At 36.8% G+C, this 15,790-nt stretch overlaps 1 protein-coding gene across 1 annotated transcript; it reads right to left on the minus strand.

The window, feature by feature from the left end:
• Nucleotides 1–5,214: 5,214 nt before the first annotated feature.
• On the minus strand, nt 5,215–15,226 carry LOC121727783. Its single transcript, XM_042115775.1, has 7 exons — nt 14,698–15,226; nt 13,011–13,106; nt 11,516–11,708; nt 8,487–8,589; nt 6,942–7,043; nt 6,058–6,210; nt 5,215–5,274 (listed from the first exon to the last, which is right to left on the minus strand). The coding sequence occupies exons 1-7, from the start codon at nt 15,224–15,226 to the stop codon at nt 5,215–5,217; spliced, it is 1,236 nt and encodes a 411-aa protein (XP_041971709.1).
• Between the last annotated feature and the right edge of the window lie 564 nt (nt 15,227–15,790).

Here is a 15,790-nt window from a genome sequence, read left to right on the forward strand (position 1 = left end):
TATCATCCCAATTTGGTATTATATTCAGAAAAGTGGTGATCTGATGAAGGATCCATAAGTAATCGAGGGAACTCCTCAAAACTTATAGGGAAACATATGGTGACTTCGGTTTCGTGAGAAGTATTCTAAGCATATGCTACCAACAAGTAAGATTTTGCACCGAGATATACCTGGTATACCGTGGTTCGGAAGGTGCTGAGAGAATTCCTGATTCTTTATAGATACAAGTTTGGGAGTTTCGGCGTTGTTTTAAGAATAGAAAGCATATGCTACTATGCAAATTACATTCTTCATCATCATCATCATCATCATCACTACCATATTATACCATTTCATAGTCTTTTAGATCGAGACTCGAGTTTGTCAAGCGATAATTAAAAAAAATCTATATCTACCTAATATTATAAACCTGAAGAGTATGTTTGCTTGAACGCGTCAATCTCAGAAACTACAGGTCCGATTTAAAAACTTATCTCAGTGTTAGATAGATCATTTATCGAGTAAGACTCATCATTTATCGAGAAGGTTATATTATATTATTACTCTAAGACTAATACGACAGAAGAAACTCAGGAAAATGTGGGAAAAACGGGGGAAATATTTTTTATGGGAAAATGTACCTACGGATTCTGTGAAATTTCTAATTTACGCGGGCGAAGCCGCGCGGCACATCTAGTAATAATATGAGGATTTTTGTGTTTGCCAAGAGTGCGCCCACAGGCGTAGTTATGTCTATGGTGCATACACCATAGACATAACTACGCCTATGTTCATGTTAGTCTATCCCTTTATTAAAGTTTTTATTGTATGCTCTCATGAAATTTTCTTTTAATTGAAGAGGTAACTAATATAACAATAAGACGACTTTTCAGATGTAAATTTTCCTGTTAATAATTATTGCATACTACTTGGTATAATATAGTGAACTTCGCATCATCTCCCTCCTAATATAAACCTTCCCTGGACTTCCATGAATATTACAAGACTACAATCAGCCAAGTCGGTTCAACCGTCCTCGATTTTATAAATATACGAATAAAATTTAAATTCATTTGTATATAATATACTAGCGACCCGCCCCGGTGTCGCACGGGTAAAAAATACATAGCCACTGAAAAAATTATTAAAATAAACAGCCTATGATCCTTCACGTGGTCTACTTCTTATCGGTGCCAAATAACATAAAAATTGCTCCAGTAGTTCGTGAGATAAGCCCTTTCAAATAATTTACCCCGTTTTTCCACATAATCCTATTAGTCTTAGCGTAATAAAATATAGCCTATTATAGCCTTCCTCAATAAATGGGCTATCTAACACTGAAATAACTTTTCAAATCGGACCTGAGATTAGCGCGTTCAAGTTAGCCCTTTCAAATGTTTTTCCCCGTTTTTTCCACATTTTCCTCTATTTCTTCGCTCCTATTAGTCTTAACGTGATAAAATATAGCCTTCCTCGATAAATGGACTGTCTAACACTGAAAGAATCATCAAAATCCGTTGCGTAGTTTCAAAGATTAAAGAGAACAAAGGGACATGAGGGATGTATAGATAGATAACATAATTTTACACTCAGTTTTTTAATTCATCTCTTTTTTATACTCTTTCTTTGAGTTACATAAAAAATAATAACAAATTCATAGCAATAAACATCCAGATCTGACTGTATTTTATCGCAGTTAATCTAGGAACAAAGGGACGTCGTTTTGCACGTCGTCTTGTCTGCATATTGCGCTAAGCCCTGCTATCAACAGTTATGAAACTTTCGAATCTTACCCGGCATTTTCCTGGAAATTCGTGTGATGAATGCGACGTTTAAATTGTGTAAAACTGTCACATTGCTTTTGTTATTCGTAAATAGGTGAAAAATTAGTTGTAAAAAAAAAAAGATTGCACTCCAGGAGACTCATCAAGATTGAAAAACGATTTGACAGCCACGCAAATATCTTTGAAAGAGAGTTATCCTTATTCTACGCTGCCCTGGAGGTAAAGTCTGCTTTTTCTCCCTAAGGAATTTACGAATTATGAATTTTCACATGGTCACATGTCCTGACTCGAGTTAAAAATTTTACCTACCCAAAAAAAATAATGAAATTAAGAATAAGTAAATATAATTATACATAATAAAGAAGAAAAACGGACTGTTCAAATAAAACCATCAATCTAATAATAATAATAAATTATTACTACTTTATTAAAAATCGCATCAAAATCCATTGCGTAATTTCAAAGATCAAAGCATGGACAACAGTAATATAGCGGGGAGCAACATTGTTTTCTACTATATTATAGTAGAAAACAATGTTGATTATCGCAAGAAAATAAATCACTATATTGTAGTGATTTACTTTCACATCATGCATATTGTACGAAAGTCTTCGATAATGTGCAAAGCCCGAAGTAATGTGCAGTAATAAACACGACCAAAATGAACGAAAAACACGTTACTTGATGAGTTAATTAAACAATTTCGCTCGGTCGTGTTTTAATAAATCCGCCATTTTGTTCCGCGGATAATTTCCGTGTTTTTCTGCGGATAATGGATATTTTCGATATTGCAACGTTAACTATGTTATCCGGGTTTTAATTATAATAATTAATTCAGCATCGCATTACATTGCAATTTTATATTCAATAAATATTTTTAATTGAAAATCTTGTTCATTGATAATAGTTATCACTTGATAACTATAATATTATGACCATTTTCTTATTTTCATATATCTTTATAACTAATAATATAACTTACTAGCTGTTGCCCGCGACTTCGTCCGCGTGGACTTCAGTTTATAGTACTTTATAGCGCGCGATGTCAACAAAATTGGTGTCAAAAGCTTTTATAAAAAAACCCTGGTACCCCTTAAATCAATACAGCTGTGCAGTGTGCACACAATAAGTATTTCATTTTTTTATATTAAACTTTATATTTTATGCCAAATTTTAAAGCTTATTTAGCCCTCCGATTACACAACTTTACCCATAAACTATTTATCATTGATAGATTTAAGGTTACGTCACTGCACAGATAAAGTACTGAGTTATTTAATACCGTAGAATAGATATAACAATCGAAAAAAATCGAAACTTAAATGTAAGATGATACCACGTCTTATAGGAAGACTTTTGAGCAAGCGTCAGCGCGTTGTAGAAGACGCACGGTGCCATCTATTATGAATTGTTGGAACTAACTTAATTTGAACAAATTTACGCATTTTCACCCCCTTACAACCCTTTTTTCCAGTAAAAAAAGTAGCCTATGTCCTTTCTCAGGCTTTAGACTATCTGTATACAAAATTTCATTACCATCGGTTCGGTAGTTTTGGCGTTTGGCGTGAAAGCGAGACTGACAGACAGACAGAGATACTTTTGGCGTTTGGCGTGAAAGCGAGACTGACAGACAGACAGACAGACAAAGATACTTTCGCATTTATAATATTAGTATAGATTATGTGCACACTGCACAGCTGTTTTTGGGTATTTTGATTAATTAAGGGCCGCGCTACACCGGAATGGCAGCGGCGAGGCGAGCACTTTCAGCGCTGCCATTCCGGTGTAACGCGGCCCTAAGAGGGGTACCACTTACCAGGGTTTTAAAAAGTTTTTAAATTTGACACAAATTTTGTTGACACCGCGCGCTATAAACTAAAGACCACGCGGACGAAGTCGCGGGCAACAGCTAGTTAGTTAATATTAACGTGTATAACAATCAAAAGAATCGTAAAACCTACCTCAACATGGTACCACCTCTTATAGAAATACGCATGAGCAAGCAATAGCGCGATCTAGGGGAGTCTTGGCGCCATCTGTTTTGAGTTTTTTGGAACTAAGTTAATTTAACCAAATTTACGCATTTTCACCCCCTTACAACCCCTTTTTCCAGTTAAAAAGTAGCCTATGTCCTTTCTCAAGCTTTAGACTATCTGTGTACAAAATTTCATTACAATCGGTTCAGTAGTTTTGGCGCTGTTGTTTTTGAATTTGATGTCTAAGTTGGTAGGTGAGTTATTAGTTAATAACGTGTATAACAATCGAAAGAATCGAAAAATCTAGCTCAATATGGTACCACCTCTTATAGAAATACGTATGAGCAAGCAATAGCGCGATCTAGGGGACTGTTGGCGCCATCTGTTTTAAGTTTTTGGAACTAAGTTAATTTGACCAAATTTACGCATTTTCACCCCCTTACAACCCCTTTTTCCAGTTAAAAAGTAGCCTATGTCCTTTCTCAGGCTTTAGACTATCTGTGTACAAAATTTCATTACTATCGGTTCAGTAGTTTTGGCGTGAAAGCGAGACAGACAGACAGACAGAGATACTTTCGCATTTATAATATTAGTATAGATAATATTCTAACGTATTAAAAACTATAAACAAAAATATACTAACTAATAAATATGATTAGTTCTATGTTACAATAAAGTAAAAAATAAAACGCCATCTGTTGAATCGTATTAGAACTAAAATGTTCATTCCATCGATATATTTCTGGATTTTTTATAATATTATACATAAAATATGTTTAAGATTTTTGAAATTTTATTTTAATACACATCCAAGACCCAGGAAAATTGAAAACTTTTTGTTCCGCCTGCGGGACTCGAACCCAGGACCCCCGGGATGAGCGCTGGCCACGCGCAATGCGAATTCATTTTCATCGAAATTTTCATGGAAATAAGATATTTTCCCACATCAAAATGTAGCCTATGTCCTTTCTCAGACTCTAGAATAACTGTATACAAAATTTCATTGCAATCGGTTCAGTAGTTTTGGCGTGAAAGCAAGACAGACAGACAGACAGACAGAGATACTTTCGCATTTATAATATTAGTATGGATCACAGGCTCTACGTAGTCGCATACAAAAATTTTGAAACGAGGTTCTAACTCCTAAATATCACTTATATAAGTTTTAAGTTGTAGGCTATAAACCAAAAAGATGATTTACTAATACTTTCCTATTTAGAATCTAGTATAAAGTATGATTATTATTAAAAAAATATTATGACTTGTGAGCGAAATATTTTCTTTAAGTTTTTTTTTTTTTTTTAAGTTACCATCGTAATAGATTTATTAGATAGGTATCTAAGTCAATTGGAGAATAATAATTAGAGTTATGACAAATAAAACTAAGAACTACTAAAATGCTATTTATTGCTTTAAATAAAGTGTTGCCGTAAAAACAATGGAACTCGGCCTGCGCACACCCGTGCGCTTTGATACTACTGTTCTTCTAAAAATGACATAACGAGGGTAAAGAATGACATTCCCGTTTTTATAAACTGGAAAAGAAAGTAACATTTAAAATTTAAGCATTTTAAATCAGTAATTTCCTAAATCAGTAGATAAGCTTATGATTTTAATGCTTGATTTAACACAAATGCGTGATTTGGCACTGAGAGATCACAAGCAAATATTATAAATAATAAATTAATATCATTATAATTATACTAGCTGTCCCGGTTACGTCGGGCCGTTACTAATACAATTGAAAATCCATTTTTATATATATTATATTATACTAGCTGTCCCGGCAAACGTTGTTTTGCCATAAAATGATTTTCCCTGTTTTCCTGCTTTTCTCTTGTAATTTTTTTTTTTCTATAGACCTCACGGAGCCCGAGACCTTTCCAACGAATGCAAAACCGTGGAAATCAGTTCGTGCGTTCTGGAGTTATAGCATCAGGAAGGAAAACCCGACTTATTTTTATATAATATTAGATATATATAACGATTTATGTAAATAGCGGCGCGGTCGCGCTGTCGTCCACATACATTTTTGCTTGTGGTCTCGCGGTGTAGCCGCTGAACCGCGCGTACGGGCGGACGCATACAATTTAAGGCCGGCAACGCACCTGGCAGCTCTTCTGATGTTGCTAGTGTCTATGGACTCTGTAGTTGCTTTCCATCAGGTGACCCGTTTGTTTTATTCCATTAAAAAAAATACAAATTCAGTCTTATTTTGTTGGCGACTGATTGCGCCGCCACGGAGTCCATGGGAAATAATAAGACACATAAGGATTATTCGTCTTCATAAGATACACCATAACATAAGCCCAACTTACCCAAGTGAATGTTGGTAAGGAAAGTGTCACGGAACCAAAAATATAAATAGGCATTCTCTGACCGAGCGCCATATGAAAAATCCTTACGCTGTTCTTGTGTTTGGCGTTAAATATGTACCACTTCTCTAGAACCGCCACTTCTAGTTTCTCGCACTGAAATACATTCAATAGATTATAGAAGTTGCAATATGAAAAATTAAAATATTGAGAAGTCCATTCCTTTTCTGTCCTAGTCACATTATTTATACACAATTTAGGGCATTATTTTAAAGTGATGAATTCATAAATAAAATCGGCCAAGTGCGAGTCGGACTCGCGCACGAAGGGTTCCGTACCATTATAGAGCCACCATTATAGGCCAAAAATTGTATTTTTTGAATGGGAGCCCCACCTAGTTTTTTGTTTTATTTCAATATTATTATTAAATATTTTAGAACACATATAATTTAGGATTTTGAGAAAAAATCAAGTACCTACCTGTTGCCATTATTGATATAGAGGAAAAATGGCCATAAAAATCACGTTTGTTGTATGGGAGCCCCCCTTAAATATTAATTTTATTTTGTTTTTAGTATTTGTTGCCATAGCGGCAACAGATATTTAAAATAATCTGTGAAAACTGCAGCTCTCTAGCTATTACCATTCTTGAGTTACAGCCTGGAGACAGACAGACAGACGGACAGACGGACAGAAAACGAAGCCTTAGTAAATATATGGTCCCGTTTTTACCCTTTAGGTACGGAACCCTAAAAAACGATAATACTCGGGACTCAAAATAATGCACCACACACCAATGACCATCACATAAAAAATGGTTAAAACGGCTTGAACGTGAAGTAACAGGTACACTTACACATTTATAATATTAGTTAATACAAACAAACCTCATTTTGAACTTGCTGTCCGAGAGAACAAAATAGTAGCACCACGAGAATAAAACAAAACTCGTGCACGTAGTACTTTGCCGTGTCCATAGAAAGTTTGTCCTGAAACATTACACACACGCTTAAATAGTTCCCGGCAATTCTTGTAATTAAAAATGTTAAGTTTAATTCTGTTTTAACCACCGACAAAAAGAGGGGTGTTATAAGTTTGACTGTCTGAAGTGTCTGTCTGTGGCATCGTAGCATCCAAACGGGTGGACCGATTTTGATCTAGTTTTTTTTAAAATTCTAGATCATGACGTTATCACGCCATAGCCTTAATTTGCGTGTACGAAAATGACAACAAGATTTAATCTAGGCTGTATTTCTAATAATTTATGAAATTGGCTATTGACTTCAATGTTTTCTGTTACTTGCGAAGCCAAAATCTTTAGTCAAACTGAAGTGCAGAAAAAACAATATTTATTAAGTTGATATAGTATGGTAATTTTGGTTCTACAGGGTGTAACAAAAATAAGTGATAATACTTTAGGGTGTGTACGTGTTCCTTGTAGAGAGTTCACTGTGAAAGTAGCAGCGCTTAAAGACCAAAAATTTTTTTCACTTTTGTATGGGGAAACTCGTGACGCTCGGGCCGTTGCCCATACAAAAGTGAATTTTTTTTTCGTCTTTCAGCACTGCTACTTTCACAGTGAACTCTCTACAAGGAACACGTACACACCCTAAAGTATTATCACTTATTTTTGTTACACCCTGTATATATGGTTACTTAACGAATTTAGATGAACGGCATACGTTTGGGTAGAGTAGACTTCGGAGAAGCCTACTTTTATTATGAGAAAATGTATGGATTCGCAGCTCTATATTATTATATTTTAATATGAAATCGCAGACGACTGCATATTTAAGAATGCACCTGACCCTAACTTGACTACATACTTAAACCTTTTTTTTTTTTTTGAGACGGGGAATGGCTGTTGCGCATGCCGAAGGGTTTGGAGACAACTCCTCCGGGTATGTAGGACTCGCTGCGGCCGTAAAGATGGTGAATTGACCGCAGCCCTACCCACTAAAACCCGTCTATACTCTTCCACTCTTCGCACGCAGGATTGCGAGAACGCGCGAGCTTTCTTTCCGCAGTTCTGCGTGACATACTTAAACCTAGACATCAAAATCTGTAAGGTCTAGAAAACTGATTTTTTTTACATAAGTAACTTCAGTTCACGAAGTATGAAGATTAAATGTCAAGACGAAAACACGATTAAGTACTGAAAAAAAAAAAAAAAAAACCTTGTTTTAGATACATTTTGCTTGGAATTTCGAAGTTTGCTGTCTTTCCTTTAATATTTTTTTAATATCTGAAAAAGCATTGATAAAACCTAAATTTGCTCAAAGTACTTTTTTCATAATCATTATAGTTCGTCTTTTATTCAAGTAAAACTAACTTGGCGATGATTCCGCGTCGTCCTTTTTCACCTGGCATATGAAAGACGTGCGTGAGTGTGAAGAGAGAAGGATGACGTTTGATTTTTACTAAAAACTTACTGATATCGCGATTTTCACCGAGCACATGCAGACCAACATCACGGCGACCAACACCAACGCCAGGTAAAACGGCTGACATATCACATTCAGTCGGTTAGCGAACCTGAAACATATACTTAATACTGCGTGTAACAAAACTAAGTGATAATACTAAAGGGTGTGTATGCGTTCCTGTAGAGTTCACTGTAAAAGTAGCAGTGCTGAAAAATCATTTTTTTTTAAATTTTGTACAAGAAAACTCGTGACGCTGGAGCGCTTGCCCATACAAATCGAAAAAAATGTTGGTCTTTCAGCGCTGCTACTTTCTCAGTGAACTATCTACAAAGAACACATAATATTATACACCCTAAAATATTACTTATCACTTAGTGTTGTTACACCCTGTAGACACTGTTTTAATGGCCCTTCTCTTTGCGCGATAAAGGACTACCATGATTGCCTTAAGGATTGCACAACTGTCCATAAATACAATTTACGTCCAAACCTGGTAACCAGCATCACCCAGGAGTTGTCTTGCACACACAGGAGCCCTATGGATGTGGCATACGCCTTAAGTATGGTCTATAATAACATCTATTCATCGAAGGAAATAGTGCGGTCCCTAAAGCTAATGAAGTATTCAGGAGCGAGAATACCAAAAACCAATCTAAATACCCTGTATCTTGTCCACACACAAGAGGAGAAAGCAGCCCTCACTAATACAGGCTATGGATCGGGAACGGACTCTCGCGTCCTCACAATCCATGAAGCTCAGGGATTAACGAGTCCCTCGGTGATCATCATACAGACCAAGTCCCGAAAGCTGGCAATCCATGACAGCGTTCCTCATGCAGTTGTAGCCATATCCCGGCACACTAACACCTGTGTCTATTACACTGACACTGATGGAGACGCTGTGGCAAGCTTCATAAAAAGAGCCACGGAGGTGTCAACCGAACACATAAGAGATTATAATATAAAAATGGCTATAAAAGACAGGAACGATAAAGTCCTAAGCCACATGGCGGGTAGATTCGACACAGAACGATGTCTTTTTAACAACCTAGAAACTCCACCCAGCTTGAGTGACCCCTCTCCACCAAGCCAATGTCACAACATCTAAAGGCAAAGGGTGGAGCAGCATAAAATCTAAGGAAATCGGAAAATGTCGGATCTACTGGCCGCCACACCGACTGGGAACTCACCGTTCAAAACATTAATATTATTATTATGCAATTTATAAAACAATAAATGTATATATTTATTTATTATATGTATAACATATTATACTCTATTCTATTAAATATACATATACACATATATATATAAAAAAAAAAAAAAAGTGTCCATGGCGTGATGGACCACAATTAATTAAAATTCATAATATTATTTCAATTATCCTTGGTGCGAAAAATCTAAATAATAAAATAACAAAAAAAGGATATGGACGAACAGTCTATAGACGGCCCCAATTTTATAATAAAAAAAAAAAAAAAAATACAATTTACGTCGATCATAGCAATGACTGACTAATATTATATGCTCGAAACACTCTATACAGCCGTAATCGCATGTATTTATCCATGGGGCAATGTCTGTATTGCTTTTGTTTATCCATATCCATACTAATATTATGAATGCGAAAGTGTGTCTGTCTGTTTGTCTGTCTGTCTGTTTTTTACCTCTTCACGCCCAAACCGCTGAACCGATGTTGCTAAAATTTGGTATGGAGATACTTTGAGACCCGGGAAAGGACATAGTAATAAGAAACAAGAAACATTTATTTTGCACATCACTTAACACAATATTGTTACGGTACATTGTATACGAACACGTAGTGCCATCTAGCGACAGACCAACGAAACTTACCGAGCAAACTCTATACTAGATGGCATGAGGTGCGCAAGTACATACTCGAACCTTCTAGAAAGTCCCAACATTTGTTTACGTGTTTACATGTATATTTTGTTTACGTGTTTACTACTTTAGTTACTTTTAGTTGTTTATGTTTATTGTGGTACATGCTCGAGCCTCCTAGAAATTTCCCATACTTGTTTACTTGTTTACGTGTATCGGGAACTTTCTGGAATTCGTCTCGCCATATTAAAAGCCGCAGGTAGACGGCCCGGCAGTTCAGTTCGATCTGAGCGATCTTCGAGGCGACAACAAGTGATCAATAGTGAGTGAACCAGTGAAACCTGCGACTTGGCTACGACCTAGGACAGTGATAGTGCTTAGTGATTGGACCTAGTGATTAGTGTTTGGACTTAGTGCTAAGTGTTGTGACCTAGTGTTTAGTGCAGTGTTAATAAAGTCTTCAAGAGAGTCACCAGGTTGTTCTCTCCAAATTCTCGAACCCTAGCACGTAACAACTGGTGTCGGAAGTGAGATTTGGAGATGCCATTGACTCCGAGAGAGGACTTCAAGGGGAGTGTCAGGACAAGGGCGCAGCGAGCTGCTGCCATTGACTCCAAGAGAGGAGTTGCGGAGGCCACACCCACTGGGGACCAAGCTCCGCCCACTGAGGGACAGGCCCCACCCACTGGCCCCGCCCACCTGGCTCCGCCCACTGACCACGCCCACCAGGCTCCGCCTACTTTGGGTGAAGCCACGCCCACTGGCCCCACCCACCGGGACCCGCCCACTGTCCACGCCCCTCAGGCTACGCCCACTTTGGGCGTGGCCACGCCCACTGGCTTGTCACCAGGTCTTTCTCTCCAAATCCTCGAACCCTAGCACGTAACATTATTTACAAACAGACGCAGGAACAAGGACAAAGTATAATTAAATTAACATTATATTGTGTGATGCCAAAGATGGACCCAGCTCAGCATTAGCAGCAAGACTGCTGCACTGATATTCTGCTAGGATCAAACATAGGATACTTTTTATCCCGAAAAAATGTACGGTTTCCGCGCGAAAACCTAATTTTAGCGCAATGGAGTTGTGGGTATCATCTAGTATTAATATATTTTTTTTGCGTTTAACAAACTCTTGACACTCTTATCATTATTAATTCGTTCTTGTAACTGTTAAAATTATAATATTACCTTTTTATTTTCACATAATGAGCTACGCACTGTGATAAAATTTGTGTACAAACTGTTTGTCTGAGTTCTAAGTTTCCGTCGACTATTTCTCCCGCTAGGTCATCCAAATTAAGCATTATAAAGCACATAATCCGAAGCTGGCGGACGATCTGTCCGACCATGAAAAATATCGTTGACTGGAGTCCAGGATAGGCTGAAATGTATTAGATAATTACTACCTGACCAAGCAACCGTTGTTTAACCATATAAATTATTTCTAGTATCTAAAAAAAGTAGATAAAACCTATACTGAGGTTTAAAGAATATGCATACAAAATTTGGCTGAGCCGTTTAAAAAGAATTCGCACACAAAGACTGTGACACGAGAATTTTATAAGTACCTATATTAGAAAGATGCTATAAGGCATTTGTGCATAGATAGCGAATATAATACGTGGGCTATCTTTTACATCATATTCATAAAAATCGGTTTGGAAATTGAATACTTTGGGAATATGGTAGAGAATACAAAGACACGTAAAAATCATTTAATTATATCAATTACTAACTACAAACTGCTAAAAAATTCAAAACATTTTCGCAATAAAAGTATACTTGTAGTCGGATACAAAAGTATTATTTTTTAACAAATATTTTTAATAATTTAATACGCGAACGAAAAACTTTGTAACCCTTTTTACGAAAAAATGGGGAAAAGTAGGTGCATGAAATTTTGCACAGTTATAGTCTATATGGTGAAGGAGTGCATCGAACTAATATTATTTTGAAATTATGCTTTTATCATACATTTTTTTAACAAATAAAACATTACACACACTACAACACACACACATGAGAAATGACAGATTTTTGAGTGACAAGCCTATACATACGAATTATACTCTTTTATTTATGGTTGAAGTCTGTTGACAACAAGACAAATTGAAAATTGATTATAGTTTTTTTTTTATTGAATCTGAGACAATGCTTACACGGCCAGTCTGAGATCAGCTAAATCCCAGAGACAAGAGTTGAAAAAAAAATGATAAAGTCTATAATTTTTACAAAATATAGGTGGTACACGAGGTAGTAGTCCTAATGTTTCTTAAATGAAGTTTATATTCTGTTCAACAGCGCTGCTTATAGGATAACGTTTTGACGGCAACGCGCAAGCGTTGGAGAGCCATACTTCAGTACGAATGGGCCGGCTCGACCGGAGAAATACCACGGGCTCACAGAAAACCACCGTGAAACAGCGCTGTTTTTCGTCGAGTGAGTGAGTTGTCCGGAGGCCCAATCCCCTACCCCATTCCCTTCCCTACCCTTCACTATTCCTCTTTAAAGGCCGGCAACGGAACTGCAGCTCTTCTGATGTTGCGAAAGTCCATGGGCGACGAAAGTTGCTTTCCATCAGGTGACCCGTTTGCGCGTCTTATTTCATAAAAAAAAGTGAATATAATATAAACTCTTGTTCAAAAAACGGGTATAAAAGATAGTCTTATCTTACAAAACTCACCTATACAGCACAAGTACCCAGCGTATGCATGAAATATAAAGGACGCGACGAACACGGCGAAGTTCTCCAACCCCCAGGGAAACCACATGTCGAACGCTGGAATCGAACACTGCAACTTATGCCACAATGAATATTCAATAAAACTTCTAATCAAGTTAAGTAAAATTACGTGTGAATAATTAAAACGTGGAAGTTTAAATGTGAGTTGCATAGTTCACTAGGTTAACTTGATATTTTGCTTGTTAAAGTATACTTCATTTTATATCGACTACATCAGAGGTTCTCAAACTTTTTTATTTTATAGACCACTTTCAAAATTTTGCTACAAGCAGTGGTCACCCCTTCCCCTCACAAGTTACATTACTACCGAATCCTAAATCTCCTAAAAATTAAAGTTTAGATCTATTAATAGCCTCTCCAGGTGAGGAGTTTACACGCGAGTGCGCGACTCGCGCGTTTTACGCGCGTACACGAGATACTAGAGCTACATATATCGCGTCCAGATGCCTACGCGCGTTTACTTACTCGCGCGTAAAACGCTTGCAATGAGCGGGACTCTCGACTCGCCCGAAACGCGCGAGCGACGCGCGAGTCGTGATACTGGTGCCATTGGAGCGTCCAATACTACGCGCGAGTCCGTGGCAAATGGACGTATTTGAATTTTGATTGGAGCGTGATAACTTCGAATCCATGTTTGTAGCGTAAAAACGCGGTATCTGGATGTAATAGAAATTGAAACGCGCGTATAGACTGCGCGTAAAACGCCTCATCTGGACACTAAAACATAAACATTAAAGATACGTTTTTTTAAATCTCGACGATTCAATCAATATTAGCTGCCTAATTTAAATATAATAATAATATTATCTACATAATATAATAATAGAAGTGAAGCCAACATTTTACTTTTTCACTATAGAAATAAAATTACATTTCCATGCACTCCCAGCTTACGATTGTTGAGCCATAGTTTTTGTCACGCACAACATACCCCCGTTTAGTCTCCCGTGAACAACTAGGGGACAGGAGTTCACCTGGACAACTTTGGCAATTACTGGACTACATGCTAATTAGAATTAATGAACCTTCGGTGTCTACCTTAAGGCGTATGGATACATCCAATATAATTGTTCTTTTTAAACTCCAATAAAATCTTTCTTTACCTTAGTAATTTGATTATAAGCTTTGAGCCAAATTATCCATACTTCCATACTAATATTATAAATGCGAAAGTGTGTCTGTCTGTCTGTCTGTCCGTCTGTCTGTCTGTCTGTCTGTCTGTTACCTCTTCACGCCCAAACCGCTGAACCGATTTAGCTGAAATTCGGTATGAAGATACTTTGAGTCCCGAGGAAGGACATAGAATACTTTTTATTCCGAAAAAAATGTACGGTTCCCGCGCGATAAATGAATTTTGGCGCAACGGAGTTGCGGGCGTCATCTAGTTTCCAATAAACTTAAAATGTGTAAAAAAGTAGAAAGTTACTTCTATAAATAATATCATGTCACTTCAGATGTTAAGAAAATATGCCATAATATTGTGTATCATAAAATCCATTGTGATATTACAGATTTCGTAAGCCCCAGTCCAAAGTGCATTTTGTCTGAATCGTACGTAATATATCAGCTCGTTCGCGAAACTACAGCAATTTGTAAAAGAATTGTACATATTACTCAGAAAACTTACCTAAAAGACGTAAATTTTCATCTCCAGTTACACACATTAGATATATTGGAGTGCATAAATACAGCGAGGCACACAACCAAACGCTGGCAACGTAAGATATGAACAAAATTCTAGTATACTTCAGAAGTTTCTTCTGCGAATCCAACACCATGGTTTTCAATTCCCCCACCTTGCCTTTTGCCAGACTCAGACTAACGACGTGCTCGATCAAAGGCATCTCCAGGATCAAGTCCGAGAAAGCGATCTCCTCCAGGAATGCCCTGAAATCCCTTTTGAAGTACAGACAGACCCCCAGCGTAATGAACATGATAACCCCGGTCGTCCAGATACAAGCGCCCTGGATAAACAGCAGCAAATTCGACACATTAGAAGCCACGAAACCGGACGTGAATAAAAAAGTTAAAAATCCAAGGATGAAGTTGAAAATCTGCAGAAGAAGCCATCCTTTGGAATCCCAGTTTCGTTTCGCATAGATAGAAATTCCGGCGATAGATAGAACTCGGTGGAAAACTTTGAAAGTTTCGTCCATCACGGAAACTGATGCGAAATGATTTAGAAAAATTCACAGGGTACATTTCAATGAGTGTATACTGTATACTGAGTATAATCATGGAGAAAAATGTTACGAGTAATAATTTATTACGTTGATAATTTAAGCGCACTTGAAAATATTATGTACTCTTTTGCGTAATTCTAAGCCAATTTGAAATTCTTTGAGCTCTTACAATCTAGCAAGTCGTGTTTTTAATTTTATGTATCTGAGGAGGTATTGATATTTTCTGAATTTTATATAGATAAATCATTATACTTCAGCTATTATAATATAATACTAAATACTTTTTCGAAGATCTCACCGAGAAAAATTTAAAAATAACTTTAATTTTTTATTTTATCTTTTATAACTAAGTTTTTGTCTTTTACCTTTAGACATTCGGTTTTTTATGGCTTCAGAAGGAAATAGAAATAGAAGTTAATATCGCTAAAAAGCTGTTTGTTAGCGATTGTACCACTTAAAATTGACACTTCACTTAAAATTTTCGAAGTAAAATAAATGTTAAAAAAATCGTGAGATCCAACAGGTGCCTGATTGTTC

The sequence above is a fragment of the Aricia agestis genome, chromosome 6 (genome assembly GCF_905147365.1).
Source record: "Aricia agestis chromosome 6, ilAriAges1.1, whole genome shotgun sequence".
In the NCBI taxonomy this organism is placed as follows: Eukaryota; Metazoa; Arthropoda; class Insecta; order Lepidoptera; family Lycaenidae; genus Aricia; species Aricia agestis.

Excerpts from the sequence above, each read along its gene's own strand:
- LOC121727783 (XM_042115775.1), bottom strand. The coding sequence starts at position 15,226 with ATGGACGAAACTTTCAAAGTTTTCCACCGAGTTCTATCTATCGCCGGA. Across the intron at positions 11,709-13,010 it reads TGGGTACTTGTGCTGTATAG|CCTATCCTGGACTCCAGTCA; the intron begins GTGAGTTTTGTA and ends AATACATTTCAG. Across the intron at positions 8,590-11,515 it reads CATTATGTGAAAATAAAAAG|GTTCGCTAACCGACTGAATG; the intron begins GTAATATTATAA and ends TATATGTTTCAG.